The sequence below is a fragment of the Loxodonta africana genome, chromosome 12 (genome assembly GCF_030014295.1).
Source record: "Loxodonta africana isolate mLoxAfr1 chromosome 12, mLoxAfr1.hap2, whole genome shotgun sequence".
In the NCBI taxonomy this organism is placed as follows: Eukaryota; Metazoa; Chordata; class Mammalia; order Proboscidea; family Elephantidae; genus Loxodonta; species Loxodonta africana.
Genome location: NC_087353.1, coordinates 100,121,935 through 100,146,750, shown reverse-complemented (window position 1 = coordinate 100,146,750; position 24,816 = coordinate 100,121,935). Strand labels below are relative to the sequence as shown.

Sequence of the window (24,816 nt, the reverse complement as noted above, 5' to 3'; positions counted from 1 at the left end):
TTAAAAAACAATAAAAACTTTAATGCAAAAAAGAAAAATAAGAATGGATATTACAATAATCTTAAAGTATGAAACAAAAGTTAGACACGAAAGGCTTATAAAGTCAACTCTAATAAACAAAAAACAAAACAACAGAAACAACAAGAAAAAAAGGTGTGCCAAAACAACATTTGTACTTACAAAAACATTTATAACCAAATTAAAGGTAAGCAAAAACCTAGAATATTATTTGCAATGTAGGTAAGAGTAAAAGAATTATATCCTCAGCATATAAAGGACTTTTATAAAGAATTAGAAAAAGATTACAACAGAATAATTGACAAAGTACATAGGAAGGTCACTACAAATGAGAAATATATTTATAAAAAGATGTTTAAATTCACTAATAAAGAAATATAAATTAACACAAAGATGTGAAGTTATTCTCCTATCCGATTGAAAAGGATTAAAAATACACAGAAAATCCAGTGTGAGTGAGGGTGTAAAAATGTGCCCTGTTAGTCAATACTGGTGAAATTGTAAATTGTACCTCACTCCAAGAAATAAATTTGGAAATGTGTATCAAAACCTAAATGTACATGGGCATATCCTTGGGCACAGCAATTCCAATTCTAAGCACTTATCCTAAGACGAAAATCAGTTATCTGAACAAACATATGTTTATAAAGATGCTGAGTCAGAACAGGCTGGACGACACCGAACAAAAATATATTAATGAAATGTTAGGAAAAAGTAAATACCCAACAATAAGCAGCCAAATGATTAAATTATGGTCCATACATATAATGAATACTATTAACTGACATAGAAAGATGAATATGATTTATTGTTTGGTGATTAAAACAGGTTACAAAATAAGACCATACCATTTATTCAAAGCTATAAACATCTAAATTGCATGTATACAACCCAGTAGTTTCAGTCTTAGGTATATAGCTCACAAAAAGTCATTCATATGCTCGCTAAAGACATGTACTAAAATATTTATAGCAGCACTGTTTATAATGGCAACAAATTGGAAACCACCCAAATGCCCATCTACAATAAGATGGATAAATAAATTATGGTATATTTACACAATAGAGAGAGAATTTGCCACAAAGAGAGTGAATGGGATACAACACCTGCAACAATATAGATGAACCTCCATATTGAACAAATATAATATGAGTGAAAGAAGAATATATGCTGCATGGCTCCATTTAAACAAAATGTTAAAACAGACTAAACTAATCTATGTCATTAGAAATCAAGAGAGTAGTTACCCTTGGGCAGGGGTGAAGGAGAGATTTGTGAATGGAAATGAATGCAAAGATGGCTTCTGGGATGCTGGCAATGTTCTGTTCACTGATCCAGTGCTGGTTACGTGCGTATGTTTGGTCTGTGGAAATACATCAAGCTGTACACATGATTTGTGCACACACAAAGGGTATACACGCACAGAGAGATGTCAGGGATGTTGGCAGGAATGTTAATAGTGTCTCTATCCGGAGAAAGTGTTCAATATGACTTTCACTTCCTTCTGTTTGTATCATTTAAATTTTCAAAACTGAGCATGTAATAGGTTTATGTGCAGAAAAACACAATTGAAAAGAAGGAATGAAAATAAATTGACTAAACATTCATCTCCATTAGGTAGAAAAATGAACAAAAACCAAGAAAGCAGAAAGAACGACATAATAAAGGTAAGAGCTAGAAAAAGAGAAAATTAAACTTTTTGTATAATATGGAGGTAAACTGAAAGTCATTGTTATGGATTGAATTGCGTCCCCCCCAAAAAATGTGCATCAACTTGGCTAGGCCACAATTCCCAGTATTGTGTGATTGTCCGCCATTTTGTGATCTGATCTGATTATCCTATGTGTTGTAAATCCTAACCTCCATGATGTTAATGAAGCAGGACTCAGTCTGCAAGATTAGGTTGTATCTTGAGTCAAAGTCCTTTGAGAGATAAAAGAATCAAGCAGAGGAGAGGGACCACATTACCACCAAGCAAGAAGAGCCAGGAGTGGAGCACATCCTTTGGGCCCAGGGTCCCTGTGCTGAGAAGCTCCTAAACCGGTAGAAGATTGATGACAAGGACCCTCCCCCAGAGCCGACAGAGGGAAAGGCTTCCCCTGAAGCTGACACCCTGATTTGGATTTCCAGCCTCCTAAACTGTGAGGGAATAAGTTTCTGTTTGTTAAAGCCATCCCCACTTGTGGTGTTTCTCTTATGGCAGCACTAGATAACTAAGACAGCCATTGATAACGCTTCCTCCCAAATGACCATCAACAAACTCATGAATTTATGCAAAAAGATAAAGCAGAATATAGCACGTTAACCGCGAGCCAAAGTCCTAGGGACTCTCTGCTGAGATTAAAGACAGAAAATCAATAGGGAAAATCAATGAAACCAAAACCTGGCTCTCTGAAAAGATAATAAAACCGACAACCCCTATCAAGGTTGAAAAAGAGAGAGATTACAAAATACATACATCAGAAGTGAAAGAAGGGATGTCAGTGCAGATCCTAGAGATGTTAAAAAGATAATAAGAAACACCAAAGACAAGTCTGTGCTCATAAATTTGATAACTTAGATGAAAAGAACCAGCAAACTGTCAAACTCATCCGAGATGAAATAGATAAACTGACTAGCCCATAACTGTTAGAGAAACTGAATGCACAATTTTAAAACTTCTAAAAAAAAAAAAAAGAAGTCTCATCTCCAGGCCCAGAGGACTCCATTATGAAATTCTACCAAAACAAACCAAACCAAACCAAACCCAGTGCCATCGAGTCAATTCCGACTCAGAGCCACCCTACAGGACAGAGTAGAACTGCCCCATAGAATTTCCAAGGAATGCCTGGCGGATTCGAACTGCCAACTCTTTGGTTAGCAGCTGTAGCACTTAACCACTATGCCGCCAGGGTTTGACAAACATTTAAAGAAAAGTAACACTGGTTCTAAACAACCCCTTCAAAAAATAAAAGAGGAGAGAATACCGTCCAATTCATTTTACAAGGCCAGCAGTACCCTGATAACAAAACCAGAAAAGAGAGTACACATAAAGATAACTATAGACCAGTATCTCTCATAAACATAGATGTGAAATTCCTCAAAAAAGTATTAACAAATCAAATCCAGCAGAATAGAAAAGACTAATGGAATATAACCAAGTGGTTTTTATTTCAGGAATGCAAAGCTGGTTCAATACTCAAAAATCAATCAATGTAATCTGCCACGTAACAGTTTAAAGGAAAAACACATACAAGATCTGTACCTATTGTGAGTGAAACAAATTCAATGGTGAAAAAAATTCAATACCCATTCATAATAAAAGCACTCAGCAGACTAGGAACAGAAAAGAACTTCCTCAACCTGATGAAGTTCATCTACAAGAAACCTAAAACCAACATCCTACTTAACGCTGAATGACTGAGGCTTTTACCCTGAGATCATCTATTCATCACTGTACTTAAGTCGCAGCAAATGCCATGAGAAAAGAAATAAAATGCATCCAATTTGGAAAGGAAGAAGTCAAACCGTCCCTATTCACAGATGACGTGTTTCTTTGTATATAAAATCCCAGAGTCCATAAAGAAACTCCTAAAACTAATAAGTGAGTTTAACAAGGTCCAAGGAGATATGATCAACACTCAAAAATAAATCAATTTCTATTTATTAGCAATGAAAAATTGATTACCCAAAGTAAAAAATAAACATCCATGAATCCATACTGATGTAAATACGTGATTGAACAAATAAATAAATGGGGAGAAGAGAAAAATCTCCCATGTGGAAGAATTTCAAATAATTTATGGAACGACCCCACCGTCAAGAAGAGGAAGCATAACTCTCCACTCCTGAAGGAGGGGCTCTTCCTTCCAATGAGTACAATAGGGAAGGGAGTATGGGGAAGATGAGTAACTTTACAGTGTAGAAACCTGACAAAGGCTGCCTCAGCCAAGGGATCAAGGTCAACATCAACAGTACTAAGTCAGGCTGAATACATGTGCCCTTGATAAGACAATGAAAACGACATCTTACTTATGTGGTCTTCCTCCTCCAAACCCATAATGCCAGTATAATCCTGAGAAAAACATCAGACAAATCCCAACTGAGGGACATCTTACAAGGTACCTTGCCAGGACTCCTCAAAACTGCCACTGTCATCAAAAACAAGGAAGGCCTGAGAAACTGTCACAGCCAAGAGGAGCCTAACCAGACATGATGACTAAATGTAATATGATATCCTGGGACAGAAGAAGGACGTAAGGTAAAACCCCAGGAAATCTGAATAAAGTGTGGATTGTGATTAGTGACAACAATGTACCAATACTGGGTCATTCGTTGTAACATGTGTACCGTACCAATACAAAATGTTGAGAGGAGCAGGGTATCTAGGAACTCTCGGTAACGTCTTCGAAAATACTCTAAATCTGAAACCGTTGTAAAAAATGTTTAGTCTCTCATACTCTGCCCCATCTGCAGCCTCTCCCTAAAAGATGGTGGGAGAGGAACGTGGCTGTGGCATATAACACCCACTGGTCTCCCGGGTGATGTGCCTTGTTACGTGGTCACAGATATCTGGCTGGCCTCCAGTCGTGAAGCTGAGAACCGATGAGTCTGGGATTCTCCTGGTTTGCGCCACGCTTTAAGGAGCCGTGGCAACCTGCCCCTTACTGTTTTGGCTTCCCCTCAGCTCTAAGTGGCTGCAGATCCCTGAGTCCCTGTCTTGCCCTCAGTCCAGGCCCTGGCCCGGGAGGCCCCGTGGCAGATAAGCCAGCTCATCGATCAGTGTCTCTGCAGCACAGAAACCAAGGGAGTCTCAGGGGTGCTACTAGACTGGCTCTCCCCACACTTAACTAGACCGGGGCTCTGTGTTGGGGCAGGCGCTCTGTCTGGTGAACCCACAAAGTCCCCGTGGAGGGGCAAGGCAGGAGCCCCTGCACTGGGTGCTCACCTCCTGCCTCTCTCAGAGAGGTGGAGGCAGGACATCCTTGCAGTTCTACCTCCTTCTCGTTTTGCCCTCCTTCTCCCCTCCACCCTTTAACTAGAAAATCCATGGAATTTTCCTTTCCTTCTCTGGCATCATACCCTCCTTCTTCCTGGCTCCAGCCTCACCTCTAAGCCTTAAAGATGGTCAGAGATACCTCCTTTACACTAGAAGAAGATCTGAGTCTTCCTGTTAGCCCTTAATTTTGCAGGTTTTCTCTGTCCACGAAGCTTGGTTTTTAAGCCTTGTTGTGGTTGCTGTTGAGAAGGCTCCAGCCAACGGCGACCCCGTGTACAATAGAGCAAACCAGTGCCGGATGCTGCTGGCCGTCTTCGCCATCGTTGCTATGCCTGAGTCCTCTGCTGCAGCCGCCGTGTATTCTGGGTGCCGACCAACCCCAGGGGCGCGTCTCCCAGCACTGATAGGACAATATTCTGTTGGGATCCATAATCCTTGGAAGTAGATTGCCAGGCCTTTCTTCCTAGTCTGGAAGCTCTGATAAAACCTGTTCACCATGGGAGACCCTGCTGGTATCTGAAATACCAGCGGCATAACTTCCATGCGACGTTGTTAGTTGCTGTTGAGTCAGTTCTGACTCCTGGTGACCCCGAGCGTGCAGAGTAGAGCTGCTCCATAGGGTTTCAAAGCTGTGACCTTCCGTAAGCTGATCATTAGCCTGTCTTCGAGGCGCCTCTTCATGACCCTTTCGGCTAGTAGTCAAGTCCCTAACCACTTGTGCCACCCAGGGACTCCTTTGAAGCCTGTGGTGGTGGTGGAGGTGGTGGTGTGCCACTGACTCAATTCTGACTCACAGTGACCCTCTAGGACAGAGTAGAACTGTCCCATAGAGTTTCCTAGGCTGCAGTCTTTACAGAAGCGGATTGCCACATCTTTCTCCCGCAGAGCTGCTGGTGGATTCAAATTGCCAACCTTTTGGTTAGCGGCTAAGCGCTTAGCCATTTGCGCCACCCAGGGACTCCTCTTAACCTAGTGTCTCCTTAAGGTAACCCTGGTGGCACAGTGGTTAAGAGCTCGGCTGCTAACCAAAAGGTCAGCAGTTTGAATCCACCAGCCACTCCTTGGAAACCCTGTGGGGCAGTTCTGTTTTGTCCTATAGGATCGCTGAGTTGGAATCTACTCAATGGCAATGAGTTTGGGTTTTTTTTTTTTTTCTGGTCTCCCTAAGAAGTCAAATACCGTTGCCCTTCCCTGGGGTAAGAAGTCTCTTGACTCGGGCTCAATCGAATGTAATTTCAAGGGAAAATTAACATGCACCTTGCCAAAATATTATTCCTATTATCTACTGCCGGGTTGTATTGAGCTCTAGGGATTGTCCTGGCGCAAAGGCAGGCCAGGGTGAGATTAGATGGGGTCTCCCGAGAAGGGATGGAGATTAGCCCTGAGAAGGCCTAAAGAATAAGATACTGGCTCTGAGAAAGGTGAGGACAGGGCCACCCCTGAGGCAGGGAAACATGGCAAAGAAACTAACAGACAGGGGTCCTGGGGGACTCTTAGCCTTGAGGGCCAGAAGACAGAATTCAGAGGCTCCACCCCTGGTGGCACAGTGGTTAAGTGTTTGGCTGCTAACTAAAAGGTTGGCGGTTCGATCCCACCAGCCCACTCCAGGAAAGAAAGATGTGGCAGTCTGCTTCCCTAAAGGTTAGTCTCGGAAACCCTATGGGGCAGTTCTGCTCTGTTCTATAGGTTCTCTGAGTCAGAATCAACTTGATGGCAATGGGTTTTGGTTTATGTATTTCGATGGATCCACTGGGTGGTGCAAGATGTTAACATGCTTGGCTGCTAACTGAAAGGTTGGAGGTTCAAGTCCATCTAGATGCACCTCAGAAGAAAGGCTTCTTGATATGCTTTTGGAAAATCAGCCATGGAAAACACTGTGGAGCCAGCAACTTGAAAGATTAGATAGGAAACTTGAGGGGAAATGAGTTTACGTTAATGGGGGAAGAACAATTCGGAAAAGGAGGGTGAGAACAGTTGCGCAACTTGAAGAATGTAATCAACGTCACTGAATTGGACATGTAGAAATCATCGAATTGGTGTATGTTCTGCTGTGGGTGTTCTCAACAACAACTGAAAATAAAAAATAACCCCGTGGAGCTCAGTTCGATCCTGACACACCCAGGGTCATCGTGAGTCAGAATCAACTCCACAGCTACTGGTCCTGGTTATATATTTGGGTGTGAAAAAATACACCTTGATTTTTCATTAACCTCTAAATGCAGTCCAGCATTTTCTTCAGGTAGGAGCACAGACCACAAGACACAGCGGTACCAGCAGCACCCGTAACTTTGTCATTAACATTTTCCTGTCATATTACAGTTGTCGCAGGTATTTCAAAATGTTGTTTACGCTTACCACTACAGGACTTCGAAATTATGATGGTCATTACCCTCACTGCTCGATCTCATTATTTGATGCATCAACAGAGAAACCCATGTGTTATTACAGCACCCCTTTGTTTTGTTTAGTACATTGATACTGCATTTAAACATAACGGATTTCCTTTGTTGTAGCCTCAAGTATCCTATTTCATGCATTTAAAAACATAATTCATAGGCTTCAGCAGACTGCCAAGGGATCCAGGCATAAAAAGGCCCCTAAAACATATTTTTCTTTGTTATGACTCTAAGAAGACTTCTTCCTACACTGGAATTTTTCCTACATGGAAATTCCCCAGTGAGTCCCAAGCCTTCAGTAAAATCTGCTGTATGTGTTTGTCTGTTGTGTGCTAGAGGATCTGTGGGGACTTGAGAGAAGGTGCAGGAAAGGAAATCCCACTCAGGATGGTGGCTTGGTAGCAGCTGCATGTTGAGAGCAGACGGTGGTCCCAGCATTCCAGGTGCCGACCCGAAGTGAAGCCACAGAAACTTGCTGTAGTTGTTACCTGCCCTCTAGTCGGCCCCAACTCACGATGACCCCATGCACAATGGAACAAAACACTGCCCCGTCCTACACCATCCCCATGATTGGATGAGGATCGAACAGTTGTGATCCATAGTTTTGGCTGGTTTTCAGAAGTAGATGGCCAGGCCTTTCTTTCTAAGTCCATCTTAGTCTGGAAGCTTCCCTAAAACCTGTTCAGTATCTTAGCAACACTGGAGATGGTACTAAATCCATAGACAGGATCAAGAATCAAGAAGAATCAGCTGCTGGGTAGACTGACTCCAGGACAAACCTGAGACACACCACCGGAACCAAACCTGTTGCCTTTGAGTCAGTTCCAACTCATAGCCACCCTATAGGACAGAGTAGAACTGCCTCATAGGGTTTCCAAGGAGCGGCTGGTGGATTTGAACTGTGAACCTTTTGGTTAGCAGCCCAAAGCTTAATTACTACACCAGCAGGGCTCCACACACCTGTTTCCCCAAAATATAAGATGAGCCTTGAAAGGGGATGAGGCAGATATTGGCCAATAGTTACAGGGTGAAACTGGTTACTGATTTTCCTTAAATAAAAAGCCAAAAGCAAACCAGTTGCCATCAAGTCAGTTCTGTCCATGGTGACCCCACGTGTGTGTAAGAAAAGAACTGTGCTCCCTAAGGTTTTCAATGATTGAATTTTTCAGAAGTAAATCGCCAAGTACTTCTTTCGAGACGCTACCGGGAGGACTCAAATCGCCCACTTTTCAGTTGGGAGCTGAGCTCGTGCACTGTTTGCACCGCCCAGGGAGGGTTTTGCTTAAATAATAAGTCCCATCAAATATCTGTGTGACCTTAACCAACTGAATTATACTCTCCGATTGTTGTTATTGTTGTTAGTTGCCATCGAGTCACTCTGACTTATGGTGACCCCATGGATAACAGAACAGAACGTTGCCCGGTTCTGTGCCCTCTTCAGGATTGTCGGTATGCTGGAGTCCATTGTTGCGGCTATTGGGTCAGTCCATCTCATGGAGGGTTTCTCTTGTTTTCACTGACCCTCTACTTTACCAAACGAGGTGTCCTTTTCTAGCGATTGGTCTTTCCTGATGATGTATCTCGCCACCCTTGTTTCTTTTTCTTTTTTCTTTGTTTATTTTTATTGTGCTTTAAGTGAAAGTTTACAGTTCATGTTAGTTTCTCATACAAAAATTTATACGCACTTGTTATGTGACCCTAATTGCTCTCCCTATAATGTGACAGCACACTCCTCTTTCCACCCCGGTTTCCCGTGTCCCTTCAACCAGCTCCTGTCCCTTTCTGCCTTCTCATCCTGCCTGCATACAGGAGCTGCCCTTTTAGTCTCATGTACCTACTTGAACTAAGAAGCACGCTCTTCACGAGTGTTATTTTATGTCTTATAGTCCAATCTAATCTTTGTCTGAAGAGTTGGCTTCGGGAATGGTTTCAGTTCTCGGTTAACAGAGAGTCCGGGGGCCATGTATTCTGGGGTTCCTCCAGTCTCAGTCAGACCATTAAGTCTAGCCTTTTTACTAGAATTTGAGTTCTGCATCCCACTCTTCTTCTGCTCCATCAGGGACTCTCTGTTGCGTTCCCTGTCAGAGCAGTCACTGGTGGTAGCCAGGCACCATCTAGTTCTTCTGGTTTCAGGCTGATGGAGTCATTGGTTTATGTTGCCACCCTTATTTCTAAGGAGAACTCTGGCAGTATTTCTCCTAAGACTGATTTGTTTGCTCTTCGGGAAGTCCACAGTACATTCGATAGTCTTCACCAACACCACACCACAGTTGGAATTCATCAATTCTTCTGTCTTTCTTTTTCACTGTCCAGGTTTTACACACCTGATACTCTCTAGGCACCCTTTAATGTGTAGTGTTCCACTGCATAATTGTATTCCACAGTCCTGGCCACTTTCTTTCCTGTAAAGTGCTTTTTTATCATTCTTCCCAATAACCTGTTCTGACTATTGTTTTTCCCCAAATGGCTAATAGTCCTGTATGTGCCGAGGTGGGTTTTCCCTCCTTACCCCTTCCTCCTTCTGGAGTCTGGAGCAAACCAGGTTAGGTTAACATAAATTGACAAGCACTCTTGTAGCATAATAATGTTCGCAGGTATCCACGAGATCATCAGATCACAGGGAAAGCCTCTCTCTTATCTTTACCCCCCACCCCCCAACATCCTATTCTTCGAGGCCTGCCAGCAAGATACCAGAAAGAGAGAGGTTGCATTGTTGAAAGAGGTGAATTGTTGGGAGCTGGTAGCAAAAGGATCAAGGAACCATGAAGGAGAAATGTGGTGGTCTTCAGATGTGAAATGATTTGAAGAGCCATGACTTTTCATCAGAAACCATAGAAGCTCAGAAGATAGCGGAACAACATCTTTAAAGTGCCTGTCATTAATTGAATTGTGTCCCCCAAAAATATGTGTCAACTTGCTAGGTCATGACTCCCGGTATTGTGTGATTGTCCTCCATTTTGCGATGTTGTAAATTATAGGCACCCTGGTTGACCAATGGTTAATGAGCTCAACTACTAACTGAAAGATCGGAGGTTTGAAACCAGCTGCGGCTCCGCAGGAGAAAGATGCAGCAGTCTGCTTTTGTAAAGATTTACAGCCTTGGAAACCTTTTGGGGTCGCTATGAGTCAGAATCAACTTGACAGCAGTGCGTTTGTTTTTATGTCTGCAATTACAGTCCCGTTTGGGAGTGAGTTGTCTGTTACATTAATGAGGCAAGATTAGGTTATGTTAATGAGGGTAAGCTTATGTGTGTTCAGGATTAGGGTGGGATCCATTATCCTTGTTTGAGTCACACCTTTTATCTTAAAAGAGATAAAAGGAGAGAGAAGCAAGCGGAGAAGAGGGGCCTTGATACCACCAAAAAAGAAGAGCCAGAACCGAACCATATCCTCTGGACTCAAGGTCCCTGCGCTGAGAACCTCCTAGATCCAAGGGAAGATTGATGCCAAGACACACGGAGTTCTCCAAGGAACACCGGGCCCACAGATATTCAAAGGAGACAAGGACATTTCCACAGAGCTGACAGACAGAGAAAACCTTCCCCTTGATGTGGCACCCTGAATTTGGAATTATAGCCTCCTAAACTGTGAGAAGCACCAAAAGAAGATGGAAGGAATATACAGAGTCACTGTACCAAAAAGAATTGGTTGACATTCAACCATTTCAGGATGTAGCAATAGCATATGATCAGGAACTGATGGTACTGAAGGAAGAGGTCCAAGGTGCACCGAAGGCCCTACCGAAAAACAAGGCTCCAGGAACTGATTGAATACCAACTGAGATGTTTCCAGAAACAGATGCAGCGCTGGAAGTGCTCACTTGTCTATGCTAAGAAATTTGGAAGATAGCTACCTGGCCAACCCACTGGAAGAGATCCACATATATGCCACCAAATAAAGGTGATCCAACCAAAAGCAGAAATTATTGAACAATATCATTAATATCACACACAAGTAAAATTTTGCTGAAGATGATTCAAAAGTGGCTGCAGCCGTGTGTCAACAGGGAACTGCCAGAAATTCAAGCCGGATCCAGAAGAGGACATGGAATAAGGGGTATCATTCCTGATGTCAGATGGATCCTGGCTGAAAGCAGAGAATACCAGAAAGATGTTTACCTGTGTTTTACTGACTATGCAAAGGCATTTGACTGCGTGGATCATAACAAATTAGGGATAACACTGCGAAGAATGGGAATTCCAGAACACTTAACTGTTCTCATGAGGAACCTGTACATAGATCAAGAGGCATCATTCAAACAGAACAAGGGGATACTGCATGGTTTAAAGTCAAGAAAGGTGTGCATCGGGGTTGTATCCTTTCACCATACTTATTCAATCTGTATGCTGAGCAAATAATCCAAGAAGCTGGACTATATGAAGAAGAATGGGGCATCAGGATTGGAGGAAGACCCATTAACAACTTGCATTATGCAGATGATACAACCTTGCTTTCTGAAAGTGAAGACTTGAAGCACTTACTAATGAAGAACAAAGACCACAGCCTTCAGTGTGGATTACATCTCAACATAAAACAAAAATCTTCACAATTGGACCAAAAAGCAACATCATGATAAATGGAGAAAACACTGAAGCTGTCAAGGATTTCATTCTACTTGGATCCACAGCCAACTCCCATGGAAGCAGCAGTCAAGAAATCAAAACGACGAATTGCATTGAGCAAATCTACTGCAAAAGACCTCTTTAAAGTGTTAAAAAGCAAAGATATCACCTTGAAGACTAAGGGGCAACTGACCCAAGCCATGGCGTTTTCAGTAGCCTCATATGCCTGGGAAAGCTGGACAACGAATAAGGAAGACGGAAAAAGAATTGATGACTTTGAATTGCGCTGTTGGCAAAGAATATTGAATGTATCATGGACTGCCAAAAGAACTAATGAATATGTCTTGGAAGAAGTAAAACTAGAATGCTTCTTAGAAGCGAGGATGGCGAGACTACATCTCACATACTTTGGACGTGTTATCAGGAGGAATCAGCCCCTGGAAAAGGACATTATGCTTGGTAAAGTAGAGGGTGAGCAAAAATAAAGGAAGACCCTCAACAAGATGGATTGACACAGTGGCTGCAATAACAGCCTCAAGTATAACAATGATTGTGAGCATGGCATGGGACTGGGCAGTGTTTTTTTCTGTTGTACATAGGATTGCTATGAGTCTGAGCTGACTCGACAGAACCTAACAACAACAAAAACAAACTCTGAGAGAATACATTTCTGTTTGTTAAAGCCATCCACTTACGGTGTTTCTGTTATAGCAGCACTAGATAACTAAGACAGTACCAAAACGGAAAAAAAATATATATATATGTATATATATATTTTATATATATATACCAACCCTGTCAATCTAGAATCCTACATAAAAAAAAAAAAATCCTTCCAGAATAAAGGTGAAATAGACATTTTCAGACAAGGAATAACTAAAAGAATTTGTCACCACCAGAACCATGCTATAAAAAATACTAAAGTTCTTCAAGCTGAAGGAAATATTTATCCAAGGGAAATTTGGATCTTTAGGAATGAATGAAGAGGGTCTGTAATGGTAAATATAAAAGGCTTTTTTTCTCTTAATTTCTTTAAAATTCTTAAGATTGTTTAAAAAAAAAAAAAGAAAAATGGTCCCAAAATTCTTTGGCACTCCTGTCTTTGATACGTAGTACCTGTACTTTGACCATAAGAGTATGGCAGAAGTAATTCTTCTCAGGCCAGGTCATAAAAGGCCAACTGGATTTCACTTGGTTCTCTTGGAAGGCTCACTCTCTGGATGCTCTCTCTGGTGGGGTGCTCCTTCTTGGAGCCCAAATGCCATCATGGGAGAAGCCCAAGCCACATGGAGAAGTCACATAGAGATGCTCCCAGCTGAGCTGGTCCTTCAGCCATTCCAACCCGGGCACCAGACATATGAGTGGCCAAATGATTCTAGCCCCAGCCATCTGAATCATCTCCAGCCATCATGGTGCAGAGACAAGTCAATCCCACCGTGTTCTGTCTGACTTCCTGACCCATAGGCTCCATGAGCATAACAAAGCAATGGTTGTTTTATGCCCATGAGTCTGAGGTGGTTAATTACAAATCAATGGTAACTAGAGTAAGAAGAGACAAGAGGTCCGGGAGGAAGAGGCTCCTGCAATGGCCACGTGGATCACGGGTGGAGAACTGGACCTTGTTCCAGTGGCAGGGGTTGGGGGAGGGGCACACAATGGAACAGGACTGAGTGGCCACTTCTGCTCTCCAGTTCTCTTTGGACTCTGTGATGGATTGGAGTGACTTGAACCTGAGATCAAGGACTACTAAGAGGGGGCATTGGTGGTTCCTTGGTAGAATTTTCGCCTTCCATGCGGGAGTCCCAGGCTTGAGTCCCAGCCAATGCACCTCACACACAGCCACCACCCATCTATCAGTGGAGCCTTGTGTGTTGCCATGACGCTGAACAGGTTTCAGCAGAGCTTTCAGACTAAGATGGACTAGGAAGAAAGGCCTGGTGAGCTACTTCTGAAAATCAGCCAAGGAAAATTCTATGGATCACAACATCGATCTGTAACCAATCCTGGAGATGGCGCAGGACCAGGCAGTATCTCATTCCATTGAGCATGGGGTCCCATGAGTTGGGGGCTGACTGGATGGCAATTAACAACAACGACTAATAGCAAGGCTATTTAGGAAATGGACATTAGCCATTTCCCTCCCCCGCTGCTCCACGTTCTCAGCAGGAACAAAACGCTCAAACTAAAATTTCGTACGAACACCAGTAATGTGCTAGATGAATTTGGTCCCTCCCAGTGATTCTAATTTTTTTCCACAGGGCTCCTGATGGTAGACAATTATAGGGGCATAGCCCAAAACAGTCTTCTGCAAGCAAGAAACCACCTTTGAAGTCCAACCTTTTTGTCTTGCAAACTAGCGATCTACACCGTAACACATCAAGTTATGCTTTAATATTAAGATGTTTTAAATTTCCTGCCGTGAGGTGACATGGGTATTGTGTGATTTTGCATCTTCTTTATCCTGTGATGCCAGACAGGCCCTGACCCACTGCCGGGGCACCTGGGCAAGTATACCAAAAACCGAAACCCGCTGATGTTGAGTCAATTTTGACTCATAGCGGCCCTATCATAAGGACCCCAAAAACCCAAACCAAAACAGTTGTCGTGGAGTCAGTTCTGACTCATGATGACCCCATGTGTGTCCAAGTAGAACTGTCTCCATAGGGTTTCCAATGGTTGATTTTTCAGAAGTAGATCTCCAGTCCTTTCTTCTGACACACCTCTTAATGGACTTGAACCCTCAACCTTTTGGTTAGCAGTTGAGCACATGAACCATCTACCCCACCCAGGGACTCCCGCAAGAAAGACAGGCATATAGAATCTTTCTGCGCCAAAGGCCTTACAGAGAAACTGGGTTCCTAGGCCCAACTGGAGCCCTGGTAGTGCAGTGCTTAAGAGCTTGGCTGCTAACCAAAAGGTCAGCAGTTCGAATCTACAGCTGGTCCTTGGAAACCCTATGGGCCAGTTCTACTCTGTCGTATAGGGTCACTATGAGTCGGAGTCAACAAGACGGCAACAAGTTTGGTTTTTTGGGTTTTTTTTTAGGGCCCAGTTGGGTTACTGACCCTGGAGCAGTCTTACAGAGATACTTATTAACACTGACGTTAATCATTAGTTACTGACGTGTTGCCTTAGAAGAATCACACAGGAAGTATATGAGCCCTGGGCGAAAGAAGAATTTCCAAGAGATTGGGTCTGGGGCTTTGCAGGAAAGTGAACCAGTAAAAAATTTCTTAGCTGAGGTCTTCTGTAGTCTGCTCTGTGGAGTCCAGAATTTACATTTTGGCTATGAATATGGAATGTCTTTTCTTTGAGAAGGCTGTGTTCTTGATCCTATGCCCTCTCACTTCCCCGGGGACACTACTCCATCAATCACCACCTTTAAGCACTTCCTCCCTATTCCTCCTTCCCCTCTACTCCAGCATCCGGCCTCAAAAGTCCTTCCATTGGGTAAATTGGTACAATGATTCTGGAGAGCTCTCCAGCAAAATACATCAAAAGAAAAAACACACAGACTTTTTGACCCAGAAGTTTCTCTTTAGACAAATTTCTCTTTAGATAAACTTGCAGAAGTTTCTGAGGATAAACATACAAAGACTCTCACTGCATTGAAGCCTGAGAGAGCAAAAAGAAAACGCCCTAAACAGCCATCAGTAGGGGGCTGGTTAAACCCATCGGTGCAACAGAAAAGGATGTTAGTAATAAATTATTGAGTGGGGAAAAAAGCTGTGGAGCAGTGTGATCACATTAATAACAAAGGACATGTATTTGCCTGTACGCATGCTTGTTTATTTTTTACATATTGCATGACTTCCAGAGGTGCCATTCACATTGTATTCTTGGTTAATAATGAATGGTGTCCCTGGGGAAACCCTGGTGGAGTAGTGGTTAAGAGCTACAGCTGCTAATCAAAAGGTCTGCAGTTCAAATTCACCAGGCGCTCCTTGGAAACTCTATGGGGCAGTTCTACTCTGTCCTGTAGGGTCGCTATGAATCAGAATCAACTCGATGGCAGTGGGTTTGGTTTTGGTTTGGTGTCTCTGGAGTCTTAGAACTCCCTTGTACGACTGTGTCTGTGTGTGTCTATCTCTGTGTGTGTGTCTGTGTGCACTCAAGTGGGTGTTGGGGCGGGGAAGGAAGGAGGAAAGGGAAGGAGGAAGAAAATGATTTTTTTTTTAGCAGATTTCAAGGCTTGTCCACATGCATGTGTACATACGCACACACACACACACACACACACACAAACTCATACCCAGGGCTTCATGATCCAGCTGGGTTTGGAAAAGCCGAGTTAAACAAAGATAACCTATTTCCTTTGCTGTAGGACATCTCTAAGATTTTAGCGTGCATTGATATTCTCCAAGATATAGACACAGACACAGCATAGAGCATCCATCATCTGGATTTTACTGACCATGAAGCCCTTTCAGAGGACTACTTAGCAGCACTGATGTTCTGGGGTCATCAATTTGTGACACCCTGCATTCGAAGAATACCGAGGAGTTCCAAGGGTTTGGGTCAGAGAATCTCTGGGAAGGTGAAAGAGTGATCAAAAGATTTTCAGCTGAGATCATTTGAAAATTCCAACTCAATGGCCTGGGGTTAAGCATTACATTACCTCAGGCAGTTTGGCCTTTGTCCCTGGCTGCGCGGAACAGCCCTCAGAAGAGCTGGACTACAGTGACCACTCCTCAGGGTTTGCATTAACATGTAGGAGCCGTCCTGGGAGCCCACCTAGTTAACCGATGAGCGCATGGATGGGCTGACGAAAGCCGGAAACACTAAGGCTGAGGAGGCTTCCTTAGGAGAGAATCCTGGAAGGGGAGCTTCCTGGGCAGGCACATGCCTTCCACTTTGGGTACCTTTCCAGGCCTCCCCCAAGTACTTCCTCATGTTGTTCCTGAGCCACTCCTGAGCTGTGTCCTGTTATTCCTGCTGTTCACACCCTGTACTTCTGAGTTACAACCTTTATCCGAACAAACCACGTGACCATAAGTGTAGTCTGTGAGTTCCGTGTGATGATATAGCGAATCACCCAACTCAGCAGGGAGACAGAGAGAGAGAAAGTGCCCTGGAGAAGGGAGCAACTGACATCAGAGAAAATGGAGAAGCTGGAAAACAGAGGCATACTTGACCTCTGCCTCCTGGGAGCCAGCTTTGCTCTGATTCTTACTCACTAAAGTACTCATTTAGAAGGCTGGAACTGAAAAGGAAAGGGAAAGGACAAGATTCAGCCAACGGAACAAAAAAGAGCAAAGCACGCCTGGCATTGTGGTAGCAGGACATGCCCAACTGGGGCTTCTGGGAGCCTCGAGAGGCTGTTAGTGATGGACCCCAAGGAACAAAGGAACTGGGGGCAGCAGATTGCTGGGCCCTTCTTGCAAAGCTTCTTATTTGGTAGGAAGAGCCTACAACCATATACATATTTTTTAAACTCACAGATAAATTTTGATGCTGAGCTAAGTTTTGAACGGACCCACCCCCTGTTCCCACACTACCCCTGTGTGAATAGGATCAGTGGGCTGATGGGAGCAGAGGCCAGGTTACAGTGAGGTGAGAAGTAAATAAAAGGTAGAGAAATGGAACAAATACAGGCAGTTTTTCCCCCCAAAAAAGTTTGAAGAACATGATAAAACTTTCAACTTTTTTTCTTTTTTTAAATGATTGATATTGGAACAAATGTATATAGTTAGGGGAAGAAGGAAGAGTACAGAGGTTCCCAGACTGTGGAAAACTTCACTGCCTCAGGCAGCTTGCTTGGTACACCAATAGCTTTACATTAACATCCTGGTTCCTTTGTTTGACACACCCAATAGCCTTACATTAACATCCTGGTTCCCTTCTCCTTAACTGCTGCCTACAACTTGAGGAAACAGGCGGAAACTGGTTTAGTCGCCATGTTGACATTCAGGATAACCTTTCAGACCTGATACATAACATAGTAACTTCCCTGGTCTGGGTGGAGTTTAACCGCCATTTTCTGAACAGGCGATGCATGAAGTTATATGTAAACCCCACTGCACCTGCATGGTATGATTAGGAACGTTGCTTCCCCCTCACCCTCACTGAGCTGTCCTGGCGGCAGCAGCTCCGACCATTTCCTTTCCTTGTGGAATGAAATAAACGTGCGTTTCTAATCTCCCACCTCGGTCTCTCGTTTATTAGCTGAGGCAGGTCATGCCAAGCAGAACCTGGGGTTTCCACCCAGCAACAGGAAGAGTTTGAAGAATAGGACAAAGGAATGATGGAATTAGGTCCCTGAAGGGAGGGTGGCAGGGAATAGATGTTTGAGTACATGTGGCAGGTGGTCCTTGGACAAATGGAGGGACTGAAGGGACTCCTCCCCACTGTGATAAGCAGGAAGAGCCAAAAACGGTGACAGAGAAGTGAGCAGAAAGCTGAAGAACTTTCTACCTGGGGACTTTGTTTGATTCGTGAATAAGGAAGTGATGTCGTTCTTAGAAGAGTGGGTAAGGGTTGAAAGAGTCATGGTGGAGAGTGGTGAAGAGACCTGACCAGGGGCTGTTAGAAGAACTGCTGAGCCACACTGAGAACCTTGTTGGAGCTGAAGATATGAACATGTAGGCACACATATCCATGTCCCATATCCATGTAGGGCTTTCTCTCAGAGTGGTCCATATCCTGGAGTAGGAATAGCAATGGCGAACAGCTGTAGAGGAGGTTGTCCCAGACAGGAGTATTGCAGTGTGAGATCTCAGAGGTCGGGCTATTCTAGAGGATGACAAGGTCAAGGTTGAGGCCACAGGAGTGAAAGTCAAGTGGAAAAGAAGTCATCAGAGTTGAAGTTAAGGCAATTTGAGGTGACAATGTGGCCTGGTCAACCACATGGCCATTTAAGCTCCCCAAAATGACACCAGGACTCAGGACAGAAAGACTGAACTAGCTGCCAAGGAATTCAAGGAGGGTGGGATGATGATGAGGAAAGCCAGTGATGTCAACAAGGAGAGGTAGGAGGAGACATTCCTGATGGCATGGATTTCTAAACAACCATTAGGAAACTATGATATGAAGGTCTACCCACAGCCCCTTCAAGTGAAACATCTCACTGCTCCTCTCAGGGGCTCTAAAGCCCACCTCCCCATCCTCCCAAATGCACATACACATACCCTTTGCTTCAGCTCAAGTGGGTCTTCTTTTCTGTTTCCAGTACTGGATTACATATAAGGCTTATTTTAGAAAGTCTTTTGTGAGACAAAAAATTGAGCAGCACTGACCAGGCCTAACCCTTCAGTTACGGCCCAAGAAGGAGCCCAAGACCGCACAGTAAGTAGATGGTGGTACCCACTACCAAATCCTGGTTCAGTACTCATGGTGTAGACTCCTCCCAAGACTTAAGTCCTAGAGTTAGTGCTTACTGATGAAACATGCTTGTTTGGGCTGATGAGTTGAACTCTGCTGAGGTCCAGCAGAGCCAGGCATTGGGGCAGGGGAGCAGTGTCACAGTGGTTCCATGGAAGGCTTTGGATACTTGTTAGAGACAGGGCAGGGAGGCACGAGGAGCAGAAATAAGGATTGGTGGGCAAGGGGGGATTCTGGTCAATGATCCCAATCTAGCTAGAGAGGCTGGTACAGGAATCAGGCAGTAAAGGTTGAGTTCCTTCAACCTTTCCCTATCCAGGACCTTAAATGGGGCGGAGTGGGGGGGGGGCAATTTATGAGTCCTGGTTATGTAGAAACTCTTTTTATAAGCTATTCAGGGCAGGGGTGGGATGGAGAAATAGGGAGAGGAAAAAGAAAAAACCTTTGAATTTCCATTGCTTTTAGAGCCAGCAATTTAATGAGTCATGCATTCTAAATCCTTGCTTTGTCTACACATTTTCATTTGAAAATACTAAAAAACACTTTGTTTGGAACATGGACTATTTTTATCTCATATATCAATAGTGCATTTCTCCCTGTATTAGCAAAGCCTCCTTCAGATTGGGCTGGAACGGCACAAGAGTAGTGGGGTTGTTTACTTAGAACCAGAGTTTTCTGAAGCTACCTGAGTATCTCTCTATTCCTTGGGGTCTGTCTTCTGGCTGGCTTCCTGGCCCTACTGAGCATCATGAGTTAGCTCCAGACCAGTCCAAAGACCCCCCGATCCCATCATCTTGACAAGAGGAGAAGATCATTCTTTCAGGTGTTCAATCTAAGGAGTCAACACCTTGGCAGGTTAGAGGCAAGTCTTCATTGCTTGAGAGGAAGGAGTAGAAGAGAAGGAGGTCCCATATCCAGGTCCTCTCCACCAGATACATCAAGGGGAATTCTGGCCACACCTTAGCAGAGACAGAAATGGACAGCCTGGGGAACTCCTCAGCAAGCCTCTAGGATGACAAGTGGGAGAAGAATGGCTGGGAGGAAGGCCGGAGGTGGGGTGGGGGCACCTTTTCCAGTCCCTGCCCTCTGTATAAGGTTATCTTTCTCCACACTCTGCTCTATCCACCCTGCTCTTTTGTTCCACATTTCACTCCTTTGGGTCTTGTAGGGACAACCATTTTTAAGGGGCCCCGACTTTGAACATTAATAGCAAACACCTTACCAGCACTTATTGGATAGCCAATTAAGTTCAAGAATGAGACACTGTCTTAGGCTGGGTTCTCTAGAGAAGCAAAACCAGTAAGCGTATAAATATATAAGAGAGATATTTATATCAAGGAAACAGCTCACATGGTTGTAGAGGCTGGGATGTTCCAAGACCGTGGATCAGGATGGAAGCTTCTCCTGATTCACAAAGACGCAGGGGCTGGTAAACCTAATATTGACAGGTCATAGAGCAGGGATCTTGCTCACAGGCTGTGAAGATCAATGAATCCCAAGATCAACAGGTAAGCTGCTAGTTCAAGTCCCAAAAACTGGAGGTCAGACGAGCAGGAGGCAGCTGCAGGATCCACAGCAAGCAAGAGCCAGAACATCCACTTACATTCAGATGCAGGCCACACGCCCAAGGAAACTCCCCTTCAACTGATTGGCTACTCGCAGCAGATCTGATCCTGGGGGTGATCACATATAAACACTGAGAATCATGGCCCAGCCACGCTGACACACAATCTTAACCATCACAGATGCCAATCCAATATCTCAACGAATTGGGCTCAGGAGGTGCCCTTCCTCTCTGGCCATTGCCCCTCCCCTTTTCCATCCATGTGTTTATAGGGGAAGTAGCCATGTTTATACAACAAGACCCTTCTCTCCTGGACACAGGAAATTTGATCAGGGGTGAGCAGCAATGAGCCCATTCTGCCAGGGAATTTGTAGTTGAGGCCATACTGATTCAGGCTGTCTGCCACCATGACAGCTATTGACAGTAACAATTTCCACATGGACAGAGACAACAGAGAGCTATAGACAGGCAAAGAGATGCAGCCTTCCTGAGTTTTCTACTTCTCTAGGCCCTTGTTCTAGCCATTCCTAAAGTCCAAGTGTATCACTGGTCTTGGATTCCACGGGAACCCCTGGAAGTCTGCCCAACATGTTTCTCTTTTTACTTAGGAGCACTCCAGGTTTCTGTTACTTGCAACCAAAATGTTACCAGGAGGTATGAAAGTGATATGAAGAGGGAAGATGAAACACATCAAGACTCCTTTTCTATAATTTTGCCTACCCTTCCCATACCACTTGTAACCACCTGGACCACCAGAGATGGAAAGGTGTATTGGCTCTTTGAGAGCTCTTTGGGGTCTGAGAAGGGCTCTGGTGCTCTGTAGGCTAGTTCCAATACCTAGGCTGTGCTTTCTCTGAAGAACATCCCCAACCCAGAATTGAAGGACAAGAGACAATGTACCCTGAGAGACTCCGCTAGAAACGGATGTGAGAACACATTCCGGATGAGCTATGTCCCCTCTCCCTCCATGTCCAATCCCCAGGTGCTGAGGCCTCGGCAGCTGCACCCCTCCTATGCCCCCATCTCATGCTTTTTCTTTTTAGGTGTCTTTCTCTGCCCAGAGAAATCTTCAACGCAAGTGTGGGTGTGCCCACAAGGAAGAAATGATCAAAAGTGAGTCGTGCTGTGTGTGTGAAGGAATGCAATGCATGGTGGGAGCAAGCCAGAAGACCTAGAGACCCTCAGGTCAGGCCTGGGGTCCAAAAAGAGGGAATGCTCACCCCCAAAGGAGAAGCTGATGCTTTGAGAACAGCTGACTCATTCCATCAGGCTACTGCCGCCCCCCAGAGAGAGGTGAAATGAAGCTAGTTCATCTCAGGTAACAGTTCTGGCCAAAAAGTCCTAATATCCAAACACACAAAGACGATTTTTAAAAAAAAAAAATCGGAGAAACATTTTTTTAATGTGGGAGTATGTTGAGCAAAAAGTCTTTCAGACTCCATCGAAGGCTTGTCTGTTAACTATAGGATATCTTCGTAAATACTAAGGCTGACGACTGCCCTTTTCCTCTCTAGGACCAACCGTGGCTCCCATTGGACATACAAAAACATCTCCAAAGAGGAGAAAAAGAGCAAGCTCAAGGATCCAGGAAAGCCAGAGTCTTGGTAATCTGTAAGTCCTCTTGAAGCAGGCGGTCATGAGCAGGTTGTTAACCATTCCGTAACAGTTATTTTTCAGAAAGTCTACCCTTGCTACATTTTTGCTACAGCACTTCACCATGATTGGTCAAATCCCCAGGTTTCTTCTCTTCTCCTGGTGGGAGGCTGAGGCGCAGGTGTACTGACTAGAATTCACCTGCTACACGACTTTCCTGGGGTGGCAGCAGCAAGCAATCGCCATTTTAGTTCCCTACGCAAAGACCCACTCACCAAGAATTAGGTATATGTCACTTGCGGACCGCGCGAGCATATTCCTATCACAAGACTGAAGATCCACCCCTCACTGTCTTTGCCTATGTATGTCACTCCTTATAAAAGAAGCAAATCTGCCCTGGTTCAGGGAGCTGGCAGCCTTAGGTCATGAGGCTCTGCCTGCCTCCCAGTTTGCCAGCTACAGATAAACCTTTCTGTTCTTCCAACTCTGCATCTGGCTGACTTCAATTTGCTAGTCTGCTTGACAAGAACCTATTAGTTGACGGCTTCACTCCCACCCTGAACTGAGCTGCTTCCCTATAAACGAGGTGAGGTAGGGCTGTCCAGTGGTTAGGAATATTTTTTGGATTCAGAGAGACTTGGGTAGGAATTCCAGATTTGCCTTTGTGTGATCTGGGATAAGTTTCTTAATGTCTGTCTGACTTTTCTCCTTTAAAAATGGGGTCACAAAAAACTACAAACATTGTATGATCTGACTTACCTGAAATACCTAGAATGGGCAAAAACATAGAGATCAAAGTTATCAGTTGTTACCAAGGACGGGATAGAAGGAGAAAGCAGGAATATCCTTGTTTAGGGAGTAGTGCGTTTCTGGTTGTGGTGATGGAAAACTTGGCAGCGGGTGTTGGTGATGGTTGTACAACATGACTGATGTAGTTGGTGCCAGTGAACTGTACACATGAAAAATGTTGAAATGGCAAAAGGTGCGTTACACATATATTTACAATAATTTTAAAATGGGGTTAATAAACCCTAGTTGGGTTGTTAGGAGAATTCCTTGAGACTTTCTGTGTAAATTCCCATAGCCTAGCCTACATAGTAAGTACTCTGTAAACCACGTCTGTCGCTGTTGTTTCTAACAAGCGCTCCCCCGCTAGTCAGCCCCTGATAGAGTCTGTTTCCAAGCCCCCACCTTGTCCCATCCACACATCTCAACTAGAACCCATGGGAACCTGTTAGGCTCAAGAAATATCATCAACTATGTGTACCCAGCTGAGCCAGCTCATCCACTCAGCACCCCTCCCCGGCTCTCCACTCCCCCAACACTCAACAGCAAAGGCTTCCAGACCCCTCCCCACCCCCTACCTGAGGGCTGCCAAACACTCAAGGTCCTGAACAAACACTCAGGAAAGCTTGTTTCTCCAAAGGGTTTGGGGGGAGAAGACTTGCCAAGTGGGGAAGTTGGGGGCCTGGCTTCGCGATGGCTCCTTGCCCCCTGAGGGGGCTTCTTGGTCCCCCTTTTCCTCATTCTCAGGCTTCCCCTCTCCGGATTGCTCGGGCAGCCGCATCGGCGATCCAGGGTGATGTTCTCGGAGAGATTTGCAAGCACATCAAGGGAAGGTCAGCGAAGACACCGAGATTCTGCAAGGAGTTGAGAGACAGTTACTGACTGCACACAGGGCTGGTGGCTTATTCACTCCAAGTCAGCTGCCTAAATAATTCACACCTTCCCTTTTGTGTTTAAACAGGACAATGGCACCAACACGATCCTGGCCCCAGAAATATAATTACTGTTTGACAGGTTTTAGTTATTAATAAGGCCTCAATGCCACCAGAGGGTATTATACAACAAACCAATAATGTGCTTTTAGGACCAACCTTAATATTTACAGGTACTTTTCCACTCACCCTCCCCGGGGGTTTTGCCATAGTATAAGTAATGTGGAGAGAGCTATAGCAGCCAAGTTGATTGCAACTTGCAAGAAAGCCCGGCATCGTGCTAGCATGATTTGTTTCTCCGCCATTGACATCAAGAGAACCACAGAAAGGAAGTGAGGAATAGAGTTAGAAATAGCCGTGTGAGGGAGAGAAGTCTCACCAGCCCTCTTAAGCGTGTGGTGTTCACAATCCAGGGACATCCAAGAAGAGACTCCTTTACCAGCTCTGGTCCAGACTCTTCCCATGTATACAGAGTCTCTGCGTCCACTTGCTGCCACTGAGTGGGTATCAAGCTTCCTCTCCCTCCTATTAACTTGTCCTTTACGACTCTGCTTGGGTGCCCCTGGGTGGTGCAAATGGTCAAGTGCTTGGTTGCTAAGGAAAAGTTTATGTGTCCCCCCCAAGGTACCCTGGAAGAAAGGCCTGGCAATCTATTGAAAAATCAGCC

At 44.4% G+C, this 24,816-nt stretch overlaps 1 protein-coding gene across 1 annotated transcript in view; it reads right to left on the bottom strand.

The window, feature by feature from the left end:
- Positions 1–23,998, bottom strand: part of CALN1 (calneuron 1) — a 535,507-nt gene extending 511,509 nt beyond the window's left edge. Inside the window, exon 1 of the mRNA XM_003416548.4 lies at positions 23,876–23,998. Within this exon, the coding sequence (XP_003416596.1) occupies positions 23,876–23,998 (123 nt within the window). The remainder of the gene's footprint in view (positions 1–23,875) is intronic.
- Positions 23,999–24,816: the final 818 nt, after the last annotated feature.